Source organism: Hyla sarda, chromosome 2 (assembly GCF_029499605.1).
Source record: "Hyla sarda isolate aHylSar1 chromosome 2, aHylSar1.hap1, whole genome shotgun sequence".
Lineage (NCBI taxonomy): Eukaryota > Metazoa > Chordata > Amphibia > Anura > Hylidae > Hyla > Hyla sarda.
The window spans coordinates 373,836,797-373,850,972 of NC_079190.1; the positions used below are offsets into that span (position 1 = coordinate 373,836,797).

The 14,176-nt window shown below is 40.1% G+C and overlaps 1 protein-coding gene across 2 annotated transcripts in view; it reads right to left on the reverse strand.

The window, feature by feature from the left end:
- The window catches only part of WSCD1 (WSC domain containing 1), a 249,912-nt gene that overhangs the window by 27,781 nt on the left and 207,955 nt on the right, over positions 1-14,176 (reverse strand). For both annotated transcript variants that reach the window (XM_056558435.1, XM_056558436.1), the window contains one exon: positions 1,975-2,152. In XM_056558435.1, the coding sequence (XP_056414410.1) occupies positions 1,975-2,152 (178 nt within the window). The remainder of the gene's footprint in view (positions 1-1,974; positions 2,153-14,176) is intronic.

Genomic DNA, 14,176 nt, shown 5'->3' on the forward strand with positions numbered 1-14,176 from the left:
TGATGTCACGATGCTCCGGGCCCCTGCGCCACCCGTCATTACGCACAGAGCGTGTTTGCTCTGCACAATAATGAAAGCAGGGTGCTGCAGCCAAGATCCCGGGGGTCCCCAGCAGCGGGACCCCCGCGACCTGACATCTTATCCTCTATCCTTTGGATATGGAATAAGATGTCCTGGGGCAAAGTACCCCTTTAAGCTTAGCCAAGTACCTCCTTTTGGACCACATAAAAAATCTAATATTTGTGTATCTTCAGCAAAGGCATCAACTTATTATTCAAAGAATATTTTACAAACTCTAGGAACACCACATTTCCATACAGATTTCCTACTGGGTAAAACGGCAATCCAAACTATTATACAATGTAAACATTATTAATACCAATACCAATTTAACTACAAATTGACAAACAATGCAAGTCAATGTACCATGTGTTCAGGCCACTCCTGTTAATTGGCAAGTAGAAAAATAAAACAAACAAGCAACAATGGGGGGATATATTGAAAAAACAACTGTGATTTCTGTTCCAACAATATTAATTACACTTTCTTTTTTGCTCCTCACATTTTCAAAGGTCTCTTGGTCTGCTTTGAAAATATGAAAATATGCGAGAGTTCATTTTCCTGCCACTTTTGCATTTTTCGGGGCAAAAATTGCCAAATTTGGCTTCCCAATTTTTTTTTTGCCGCCATATTGTCTTTTTTTCTTTTTGCATAAAAATTGCCGAGTTTGGCGCCAAAACTGCAGATTTTCGTGACAAATTTTACATCCAGGAAAATTCTGCTGGAAGCATCTAATGTAATATTCCATGATTACTAGTGCCCAGACTAGCAATCTCTGTATAAATAAAACATTTCTAGGGCTTAAATGTGAGTTGGCCACAGAGACCATGAAAAAAAAAGTTTTTTTTTAAATAACATTTTCCAATAATATTTATTTATTTTCCAAAAAAACTAAAGGAAATAAAAAACAAAAAACTAAAACCATTCCTGTGATTTCTACACTAGCAAAGAGCTGGTGTGAATTTTTTTTATGTAAAATGGACTCTCATCCCTTTGAAAATATCATGTAAAACATGAAATTTACATTGACACACCCACTATAGCAAAATTGGTGTGACTAGTGTAAACCTTGGATAATTCTCTAGTAAAATACTTTAAATATTTGATGTGAACTTTTTTGAGCCAAAAATTTTGCACGAAGCGCAAACTTTTTGATGTGAAGAGTTTTGAATATGGCCCCCAATAGGTTTACCATATTTTCAATCGGTGCTCATTACAGGCAATTTATCTGCCTATATTAAAGGACCTTTACTGTTTTATGCACATTTGGAGGTGCTTGCATAGATATCTGCCTTCTGAACAATAGTTTTTAATTTACTGCTAAACTTGCCTGCATAATAAATAAAAAATAAATAATTAAATTCTAACACCCCCAAGGCTATGATTAAAAACTGTATCGAACTGTTTAGAAGTACAGTACAACATAATAACGGTGTGAGTACAGCCGAGAACAAAGTGTGTACAACCATTTAATTATTTAATCGTAGCCCAATAAAAGGTGTATAAAAAAATTCTGTTAAACTGGAAAATATAGAACCGGACACCAATTCCGACTGCCACTGAATTCATTTTTATTCATAATGAGGCCATTGGAACATCAGATTTTCTTATGCAAGGTCAGAAGGAGGTACTAAATTTAGTTACAAGAGACTAGTGAAAATAAATCAAATGTTCAATTACTATCCTTCAGCGGTGTCATCTTTATGACTAGATTTTATGGCAAAGTTGAAGTTTTATGATTAATTTAATGTTTGCATTAACCTTTTGGTCAGAATTTTTTTAAACATTTCAAAACCCAGCACACCAAGGACCGTTTCATAAAATAAGTCGCCTCATTTTATTCTATGTTTGCTTCTGCTACAATAATCAGCACTGGTGTGGAAAGACTAAAGACCTACAATTTAGTATCCTTACCTTGAATGGGAGTTTGGTAGACAGAATAATAATTCTCATCCCTCAGGACTTCTGATCCACTGCTGTCATTCAAGGACCCAGAACAGAAAGAGTCATCCAGGTGTTCATAAAGGTTAAATTGAACTGTAGGGAAAGCGCAGAAGCATTCCGGCCATTGGATAATTGCCAAAGGGTATTCCTAGGAAAAGACAGAACAATCATACATGGTTAGAGAAGAAAATGTCAGCTTAAAATAAGACTTATTTAACAGGCAGCCAGGCAGTTTTACAATGTCCTCATCATAGACGTTTTGGTATTTCTATCCATATTAAAGTACAATGCAATGTTTCTGTTCAACCACATAAGAAGATAAAACAAGCCGTTTTCATCCATATATGTTTTATTTATGACACCAGCAAGTGGTAAGACAAATGATGGACTGCGAAGAAGCAGGATATTGAGAATATCTTTGTAAGACTAAACAAATGTGTGCAAAGAATTGGTGAGAGATCCTGCCGAGTGGGATGATGGATCTTCGTGACTTTTACATTTTTCATACACTCACACAGAGCTGTTAATAGGCAGAGTATTGTTTGCTGCACATTAATATGCAGAAATTTCTTTGCCTATCTCTCCATGGCATTCGCTTCTAATCCTGTGACCTTCTCTTCCTTAAACTTCACAGTAAGAAAGTAGAGGTGTGTAAATGATTCTTTGGAGGCTAAAATCTAAGCAAGTTCAGACCTGTTTCTGCCTTCCGAATGGAATTATATATTTCGCTTCATTTACTCTAAAGACGGAATCTTACAAGAAGAAGAAAATATTCCTTATATGCCCTGATGGACTAATTTCCACCTAAACTTATGAAGGCTTTTTTATCATTCCATTCCAATGTATTCATATGTCAACATATGCAATTGATGCAAAGAAATTAGCATTTTCAGACATCCTACAGTTGTTATCATGCTAATCTTATCACACGAGCGCAGAAAGTGCTGGCATAGAGGAATACGTGGCCCCAAATGTGTGCTTTGGGTGACCTAAAAAAGCCCTATAATTATCTGCCCAAGATGGTATGTGTTAGCTATTCATCACTCTGGAGCTTCTGAGGCTCTAAGTTGAATAATCATTTTATGATACACATTCATAGTAAAGATAGTTATGCTTTGGCTAATGCACTAGCATGAGTATTAGAGTTAATTTCTCAGTCCAGTAAGCAGTAATCTAGGAATAAGCTTATAAATATAAAGAATATTCGTTTCCTTGAATGCATAAAAAGTTCACAAATTATGACTAGTTGGTGTCATCATTCTAAAGTAAATAAAATATCTATGTACTAAAGTCATCGACTGAGAATAAATATCAATGTACTCGTACTTACAATATTACTTATTCATTAGGATGAATTTTGAAGACTTTTAAATTAGGTCTTGAAATATTATAGAAGCTGATCTTTCAGTCAATGGTGTCACTACTAGGACAGCAGGCATAACAGCTTCTTATGGGGCCAGCAGGCAAAAGGGACCTATGTAATTACTATTAATAATGGAAGAGGGGACTCAAGGGGGGTACTGATTTTCATTGAAGATATCCATTGCTGCATGGAAGCTTCATGATAACAAGTATGATGAAAATAAGCTCTCCTTCAGAAGGAAAACACCTATAATATGCTAGTGTGGTGGTCCAGTACAGAAGTTGCACTCCTGTACCTTTCTGTCCTGTGTGGCGGACTTTATCTCAGTGTCCTGTGAGTCCACCCTTATTGTATATATCTCAAATGGTTAATAAGTGCTTTATATTATATATGAGAATGTCTTTATAATGTTCATATGCCTTTAAATGTTGTCACCAAGTCATGTAACCAGGGAAGGTGTCAGTGACCAGGTGACTTGTGTGGTGACCTATAGGACCCCTCCAAAGTGCTCCCATATAAAACAAGGGAGGAGCTAGTTCAGTATTTTCTCTTGAGCTTCTTGAGTACATGCCGAGGAACAGTCAAGACCTGAGAGTGTCTGGTGTCCTGAGGAGACCCAAGGCCTAGTCACGCAGCCATGCTTCCATCACCAAGTGCCTCACAGGTGAACGTCCAATCCTGGTAAGCTACACAAGGGGTGAAGTCTAGTCAGTCCTAGTCAAGTCAGTCAAGTCTTTCTAAATTCAGCATGGGTCTGCAGCATTCTGTCCAAGTCCACTACAAGTCCCAGCGAGCCTGCAAGTCTCCTGAGTCACTGGTCATCTCCTTGGGCCTAACTGAGCTGTAAAGCTATTCCATCTGTCTGTGTCAGTAACTTGGCATCGGAGTCATTATTTTCCCTGTGCCTAGCCTAGGATTCAGTGGCCATACCTCGGGTGGTACAGAGGTTAACCACGCCCTGGCGTCACAAATACGAGGGGTTAAGGCCATCTGCCCCTAGGGCAATAACATCTGCCCTCATCACACCACCCTCACCACACCAGAGCCAACCAGAGACTCCTCCATAAGGAGTCAGAACCCCCAAAACAGCTGACTACAGATGAGTGGTTAAATTTTTTCACAGTATATTCTGGTTTGTATGGTATGAGACAGTTTTATTCCTTATGGAAAATAAAAAACAAACACATTTCCATACTTTTTCATGGAGCATTGCATGAAAATAAGGCTGGAATCACACCACGTTTTGTTAACATAGTATACCACAGTTTTAGGTCCAGTCACAAAACTGGATAAGGGGCAAAAATGAGCCTACAGGAGTCACTATCTTTTTCTGGTTGGCTCATTCAAATGAATGAGATGCGGGCCGGGTCCCCCCAGTTGGATCCGGTCCCTGTATTAACAAGCCGTGGTGTGAATGCACACTAAGTCTTCATTCATCACTGGACAACCTCCAGTGGTGTATCCAACTAGTACTTGTCTGGCCTGATAAAGGGCAAGAACAGTTGTCTGCAAAAAGGAAAAATACATGCAACCATCATCTGGAATAACAAAGTTAAAAGCATGCTAAAGGCATTTTTCAGTTTGCTGATATTTACAGTATTAAACTTCTACACTCTATGAAGATGTGCCCTACCTTGACTTGGTGTAAGATATCAAAGAGACATGAAAAAAGAGATGTCTGACAGATGTCTTTAACGTATTCCTTAAGGGACTCTATGAGACATCTATTAACTATCCGTCACCCATAGGCTTCCATGATGAAAAATAAATTATATGTGTAGCACCTTAAAGGACATCTGCAGCCTAAATACACTTATCCCCTATCCACAAGATGGCAGATCAGTGTCTGATCGCGGGGTCGAAACACTGATACCCTCCGCAATCTCCTGCACGCCAAATGTCCAAATGCTGATACCCTCCGCGATCTCCTGCACGGGGCCACGGCTCTGCTGCGGTTGTCCCATGCAGGAAGCGTTCCGGCTGCAGCATGACATCACGGCTGACATGCCTCCTTCATGTAGTTCAATGGGAGAGGCAGGGAGGAAGCATTCGTGCATCCCCGCCTCGCCATAGAGCTGTATGGGGAGGGGGTTTGAAGGGGGCATACTGTCGGCCTCCATGAGGTCGACGCTACACGCATTAGCCGCAGCACAGCACGGGAATGCCGGGGCCCCGTTCGGGAGATCGCGAGGGTGCCAGCGATCGGACTCCCCGCGATCAAACACTTATCCCCTACAGATGTCCTTTAAGCTTTACACCTTGATTTGTATCTTTCTCTCTCTCTCTATTATATATATATATATGTATATAATGATCATATATCTTCAAGAATATATATATATTTTTTTTTCTGTATGGCATAAGATTGTATTCAGCTTGTACCATGACAAATTGTATGACTTAATGAAATTCAAGAAAGGTTAAGGGTGGACACATCTGTGCGAGTAATGAAAAAGCATACCAAGGAATCAGCACAACTTAACAATACAGAGTGGCTCAGAAGGAGCCTGGTGCTGTTCAACAAAACCATTATTTGTCAGGCACACAGGTACTGAAAAGCTTCTTCAGAACATTAATGGCAAGCGGCATATATTCATTAAATGTCTATCATTTATTCTCCTAATTGTCCAATAAATGTTCAATAGATAAAAAGACTGCAAGCTCAATTACTAAAAATCCCACAAGAGAAACATAACAATGTTTCAAATCACCTAGTTTCACATTGATAACTTCTTTCCCTTGAAGTGGGCATTAGAGACTTTCGGCTGGTACAGCGCAGACAGAAAGAAAACATTGCTTAATTTGATTTTAACAAGGTATAAATACAATGCGGAATACACAACAGAAGGTCTGTGACCATTGTCCTGCCTTACAGTCATTTTGAAAAATTATTTTAATAACATTTTTGGTCCATGATGTCTTTATTGGCCAAGACAAAGATTACATTTGTACTTATAGTTTCTGGGGAAATATTGAAAGTGAAAAGCAAGACAATTAATGTCTAATAATAACTAATAGAGAGTAGGCTAACTCTTTCACCACCAGAAGGAAACGGGTCAGAAAGCAAGTAAATGCTCCCTAACAACATTACACTAAAGAAATACAAGTATACTATACATCTGAGGAGTAAAGTGGTACTTAGCTCTTGGACTGCATATAAAATGGTATGTTAGTATCCAGAGAGCACTCTCATAATTGGCACAATTGTTGATTGGGTGTCAGAATTAGTGTTGCTCGCGAATATTCGCAATGCCAATTTTATTCACGAATATCGCATATTCGCGAATTCGAGAATATTCGTGAATATAGCACTATATATTTGTAATTACGAATATTCTTTTTTTTTTTTTTCATAGTACACATCACAGTGATCACCCCTCTCTGCTTCCAGCTTGTGTGGTGTAAAGCAGGCTCTAATACTACTGTGTGAGACTGGCGTGCAAATTTTCATATTTCATATTTAGCATATGCTAATTTTCGCATATACGAATTTTCGCTTATGCTATATTTTGCATATGCTAATTTTCGCATATGTTAATTTTGGCATACGCGAAAATAAAACGAGAATATTACGAATATGCGAATATTCGCAAATTCGAATATGGCCTATGCCGCTCAACACTAGTCAGAATCAGGTGGTGCATCGGCCCTTATTTACCTTGAACATATAACATGATTCAGAAAGGATAGTCAGTTCATTGTTGGGGATCATACAAATACCGTATATACTCGAGTATAAGCTGAGTTTTTCAGCACGAATATTCGTGCTGAAAATGCCCCCCTCGGCTTATACTCGAGTGAACTCTCCGCCTGTCAATCCCTTCATCAGTGGTTTTCAACCTGCAGACCTCCAGATGTTGCAAAACTACAACTCCCAGCAAGCCCGGACAGCAATCGGCTGTCCGGGCATGCTGGATGTTGTAGTTTTGAAACCTCTGGAGGTCCGCAGGTTGAAGACCACTGCGGCCTTCATCATCATCCAGCCCCCCCCCCTTTTGTTTTGTACTCACCTCCCCTCGGCGGGAAGTTAGGGTGAGCTGGTCCGGGCCATCTATGCTGCAGGGACCGTCCGGTGGGGATGGTTAGTCGTTGTGGGCTGTCCATTTTCACCGGGAGGTCCTCTTCTCCGCGCTTCGGGCCCAGCCCCGGAGTAGTGACGTTGCCTTGATGACGCCGCACAGGGACGTTCATGCGCAACGTCCCTGTGCGTCGTCAGCAAGGCAATGTCACTAGTCCAGGACCGAAGCGCGGAGAAGAGGGCCCCACGGTGAAAATGGACAGCCCGCAACGACTAACCATCCCCACCGGACGATCCCTGCCGCATATATGGCCCGGACCAGCTCACCCTAACTTCTCGCCGAGGGGAGTACAAAACAAAAAGGGGGGGGGGGCTGGATGATGACGATGGACGAAGTGGTCTTCAACCTGCGGACCTCTAGAGGTTTCAAAACTACAACTCCCAGCATGCCTGGACAGCCGATGGCTGTCCGGGCATGCTGGGAGTTGTTGTTTTGCAACATATGGAGGTCCGCAGGTTGAAGACCACTGATGAAGGGATGACAGGCGGTGATGATGAATGGGGGGATGATGATGTTGGTCTGGATGATGACGGGGGTCTGGATGATTACATGGGGGGATGATGTATTTCCCACCCTAGGCTTATAGTCGAGTCAATAACTTTTCCTGGGTTTTTGGGGTAAAATTAGGGGCCTCAGCTTATACTCGAGTATATACAGTACATCAAGTTTATTACTTCATGTTGTAAAGCATATACATAGCTATGTTAGTCACGTGTACATGTAGCAGTGCAAACTAATACCCTTTATTAGGTTAACGGCATTGTTGCAAACCGGCTTGTACATAGTGTGGTGCAGCTGGGCCTCAGCCTCATGAAGGGTGTTGGCCCAAAATGTCGCTTATCCTAATGTTACAATGATGCAGGATGCACTTATGACATGACGTTACACTGGTTAATGGATTTATATAACTAAATAGTAGGATATTTGCTAATAGGGCTATATTGTTTGGGGTATTTCCCAAAAATCCCAAGGAGTTATGACCCAGGGAGGTAACAACATAACAATAAATATGAACTGCGTAAAAGAGAGAGCAAATAAAATCAAAATCCTCTTAATAATGGAATCTTTTTATCAGTTTAGAGTTTTTCTATGTGAATCATGAGAAGCTATATCTGTGATACATATTTTGAAGCAGATTTAAGAACAGAATACGGCCCAGCAGCATATACTTTGTTCTATTTAACATTGATCATCAAACTCCCAGCTAATATCTGGGATTCTGGACTGAACTGTATACTGAGAATATTGAAGATTTGCTTTCTTCAAATAAGACTGGAGATTTTCTTAGAGAGGACATCTATAAAGCAGCGTGACTGTTTACCCTGTTTATAAGTTTGTCATTATTCATAGGCTTCTGCCCCAGGTAATCTGACTTTCATGTTCTAGAGTGCTGTGATCAAATGTGAACCACGGAAATCCCACTGACACACGACTCAGGCTCATCCACTGATAAACTGGATAATTCTCACATCTCTGGTGACAACCTTGAGGTTTCAAATAGACTTTTAAGATTTGCTGATCTTAAAAAAAAGAAAAAAAAAAGAAAGGAACCCTATATAAAACCTTTATGCATGGGTTCTATCAATTTTATAACCTTCATAATGTTCCTTTTTTAATAATTATGGAGGAAAAGCAAAAGACTAAATGACAGAATTTGAGCCACAATTCACATTTCCTCTATAAGATTCTCATTCTAGTAAATATAATGCGGCATGGCTTGGTCTTACTGCCGTAAACAGAGGATTAATACATATTGTTGCTTAATATTTGTACGCAGGAATAATATGACTTTAGGTAATTTCTTTGGTTGGGTTAGGCACATGTTATCTTCATATAAAAAAAAGGCCAATAATGAGTTTTCTGAAGAATTTTTATTTTATTTTCTTTATTATTATGTTATGCTATATAATAATAAATAATGTAAAGTTCAATATGAAACAAATTCCAGCTCACCCTTTGTAGCCTCACAACATTCCGGACTGGAATGGACCAATTCCGTCAACACAGAAAGAATAAGTCAGTCCAGCGTTGTATAGTCAGTTGAAATTTAGAGGAATGTATTCATAACAAAACATGTAGGTACAGGTAAGTGATGCGTTTCGGCTGTCAGTACGCAGCCTTAGGCTGCGTACTGACAGCCGAAATGCGTCACTTACCTGTACCTCTATGTTTTGTTATGAATAAATTCCTCTAAATTCAACCAACTATACAGCTTTCTATGACAGAGGAAATGCTAACTATTATTTATTATTGGAAAAAATAAGATAGTCAGTCCAGCGTTGTATAGTCAGTTGAAATTTAGAGGAATTTATTCATAACAAAACATGTAGGTACAGGTAAGTGATGCATTTCGGCTGTCAGTACGCAGCCTTAGGCTGCGTACTGACAGCCGAAATGCGTCACTTACCTGTACCTATATGTTTTGTTTTGAATAAATTCCTCTAAATTGAACCAACTATACAACGCTGGACTGACTATCTTATTCTTTCCAATAATAAATAATAGTTAGAATTTCCTCTGTCATAGAAAGTTTTAGGAGACAATAATGAGTTTCTCTAGATTATACCTTTCTTCAAATGATCCCGTTTCTTAAAAGACCTCCTCTAACAATCTCCGAGATTCCTCCTATGTACTTCCCATACTTGGGAACTCACTTCCCCAAGAAATCCAACTCTAACCCCCCCCCCCCCCCAATGAAACCTAAAAATCTAAATCAACTTCTAAACCCCCCTCTTCAGAAAGCCTACAATTTACAGCAACGCTGCTGCCACTGTACCATTATATAAATAGCAGCTTCCCTCACCTACTGTCCCATTTTGCTCCTCTTGTACGAAGTCCTCATGGGAATGATCTTCTACTCCTCTGTACCGGTCTGTCATTTATTTCACTTGAACTTTATTTTTTATCGGATGTTATGTATTTTAAGTTCTTTATAATTAAGGGTCCTTTCACACTATGAATTTTTCCGTTTACAAACTTCCGTCACATGTTCCGTCACTACAGCTGCAAAACCCGGCCGTTACAAAACCCCTGATGGCCGTGACTAAATTGCATTGCAGCCTATGGGGTTTTGTAACTGCCCGTTTGCACCCGTATATGCCCGTAATTCATTATGGGCGTTATACAGTGACGGGACATCGTGGCGGAAAAATTACTGCATGCAGTAATTTTTCCACCATGATGTCCCGTCAGTGTATAACGCCCGTAATGAATTACGGGCATATACGGGTGCAAACGGGCTCTTCTCGGCTGTCCGCAGCAGATTTTCCGCGGCGGAATTTACGCTGCAGAAAATCCGCCACAGTCCCTACTGACTTCAATGGGGCTTGTGGCGGATTTTCCACAGTGTACATTCCGCCGCGGAAAATCTGCTGCGGACAGCCAAGAAGAGACCGCCCACTTTCAAATACGCAGCTGAAAACCTGCTAAAAAATCAGCGCATGTGAACGTATCCTAAAGATGCAAAATGATGCGGAAATGTAATCCCGCATCTTTCTGCATGTATGCAGAATTTCAGCAGAATTCATGTGGAAATTCCACAGGTATTCTGCATGAATTATCTGTGCATGGAAAAAGGTGATTTCATTTATTGCTTTTGTTTGTTTCATGAGGAATCCACACAAATTCTGCATTAATTCAACAGGAAATTAGCATCAAGAAAAAAAGAACCATTCACTTCAATGGACTTTTGCAACAGAATTCAGCATAAATTTAGGACAGGGCCTTTCTTTATGCTGAATGTGGACTTCCGCAGCGGAAAGACAGATGCGGAAATTCTGCAGTGTGAATGGGAACGGGGAGTCCCATTGAAGTACATAAAGCTGTAGCATGAACACATGTAGAATTTTCATGCAGATTTCCATGTGGAAATCTGTGTGGAAATTCTAGTGTGTGAACATAGCCTTAAACTACGGGAACTTATGGCAAGAAAAAGAATGTTACATTTCTTACCAGTGTTTGTGGTGCCAAAACTTGTACCAAGTTGTCCTAAATTTTGAATGCCTTTCTGCTCCTCCCCCCCACCCCCCGTGCTCGACCTCCAGCCCTGAGCCCTGTTTAAACATTCATACTGAAGTGCACGTGCAGTAAGTAAATGATGCCACTTCCTGCATAAGTGTGTGTACCTCAGAACACACAGTACATAAACCAAATTTTGACAGGGCTCAGTGCTGGAAGCCAAGCACTGTCTTTTTTTTTTTTTTTTGACAACATTGTTTCTGTAAATATTTTTTTCAGTTACAGAAATATTTTACATTGTGTGTGAACATAGCCTTAAACTACGGGAACTTATGGCAAGAAAAAGAATGTTACATTTCTTACCAGTGTTTGTGGTGCCAAAACTTGTACCAAGTTGTCCTAAATTTTGAATGCCTTTCTGCTCCTTCCCCCCACCCCCCGTGCTCGACCTCCAGCCCTGAGCCCTGTTTAAACATTCATACTGAAGTGCACGTGCAGTAAGTAAATGATGCCACTTCCTGCATAAGTGTGTGTACCTCAGAACACACAGTACATAAACCAAATTTTGACAGGGCTCAGTGCTGGAAGCCAAGCACTGTCTTTTTTTTTTTTTTTGACAACATTGTTTCTGTAAATATTTTTTTCAGTTACAGAAATATTTTACATTGTGTGTGAACATAGCCTTAAACTACGGGAACTTATGGCAAGAAAAAGAATGTTACATTTCTTACCAGTGTTTGTGGTGCCAAAACTTGTACCAAGTTGTCCTAAATTTTGAATGCCTTTCTGCTCCTCCCCCCCACCCCCCGTGCTCGACCTCCAGCCCTGAGCCCTGTTTAAACATTCATACTGAAGTGCACGTGCAGTAAGTAAATGATGCCACTTCCTGCATAAGTGTGTGTACCTCAGAACACACAGTACATAAACCAAATTTTGACAGGGCTCAGTGCTGGAAGCCAAGCACTGTCTTTTTTTTTTGACAACATTGTTTCTGTAAATATTTTTTTCAGTTACAGAAATATTTTACATTGCTACATTGTTTTTTATTTTAATAATTTTTATTTCATTGTACAAAAATAACAAAGTTATCCCACATATATAACACAATTATTTTACAAAAATAGCACACAATATAATAACCACACTACCTTTGTCCCTACCTTTCACCATTTCCACCCATCCCGATTACCACATTAGAGAGGGAGAGCAAAGAGGCATTCCAGCCCTCAGCACTTCATGGGTTTGGGAATACCTCTTTAAAACATTGGACATGCAGCTAAAAGCTTTTTTTCATAGTGTTGGTACCACAGACACCTATAAGAAAGGCAACAATCTTCTCCTTGCTGTAAGAACTAATTACAAGTGTCACCAATGTCATAATAAAAATCCTACCGTTACCAGGGGTTGAAGCGGGCTCATGAGCTGAGCATGCTTCCAACCCAGTGAGTCCTGACAGCCATCAGCAGCGAGGACCCGGGGTTAATGCCGGACATTGCCGATGAGGCCGATGCCCGGCATTAACCTTTTAGACACCGCAATCAAAGTTGATTGTGGCATCTAAAATGCTGGGTTGACATGCCATTTAGCGCAGATTATATTATAAAATAAGTGATGTTGTTACAAAGTACAATTTGTGATGCAAAAACAAGCCCTTATATGGGTCTGTAGGTGCAAAATTGAAAGTGTTATGATTTTTAGAAGGGGAGGAGGAAAAAACAAAAGTGCAAAAACGAAAATTGGCTGGGTCCTTAAAGGGGTACTCCACTGGAAAATATTTTTCTTTAAGTCAACTGGTGCCAGAAAGTTAAACAGCTTTGTAAATTACTATTTAAAAATCTTAATCCTTCAAGTACTTATCAGCTGCTAATTGCTCTGCAGGAAGTTCTTTTCTTTTTGAATTTCCTTTCTGTCTGACCACAGTGCTCTCTGATGACACCTCTGTCCATTTTAGGAACTGTCCAGAGTAGGAGCAAATCCCCATAGCAAACCTATCATGCTCTGGACAGTTCCTGACATGGACACAGGTATCAGCAGAGAGCACTTGTGTTCAGACAGAAAGGAAGGTCAAAAAGAAAAGATCTCCCTCTGTAGTATACAGCAGCTGATAAGTACTGGAAGGATTAAGATTTTTGTAATAGAAGCAATTTACAAATCTGTTTAACTTTCTGGTACCAGTTGACTTAACCCCTTAAGGACGCAGGACGTAAATGTACGTCCTGGTGAGGTGGTACTTAACGCACCAGGACGTACATTTACGTCCTGTGCATAACCGTGGGCATCGGAGCGATGCCCGTGTCATGCGCGGCTGATCCCGGCTGCTGATCGCAGCCAGGGACCCGCCGGCAATGGCCGACGCCCGCGATCTCGTGGGCGTCCGCCATTTACCCCTCAAGTGCTGGGATCAATACAAATCCCGGCATCTGCGGCAGTGCGCGATTTTCATCCACAGACTAGTATGAGGGCATGTTTTTTGCGTGACCAGTTGTCCTTTGTAATGACATCACTCATTATATCATAAAGTGTATGGCGCAACCAAAAAACACTATTTTTGTGGGGAAATTAAAACGAAAAACGCAATTTTGCTAATTTTGGAAGGTTTTGTTTTCACGCTGTACAATTTATGGTAAAAATGACATGTGTTCTTTATTCTGAGGGTCAATATGATTAAAATGATACCCATTATTATATACTTTTATATTATTGTTGCGCTTAAAAAAAATCACAAACTTTTTAACCAAATTAGTACGTTTATAATCCCTTTATTTTGATGACC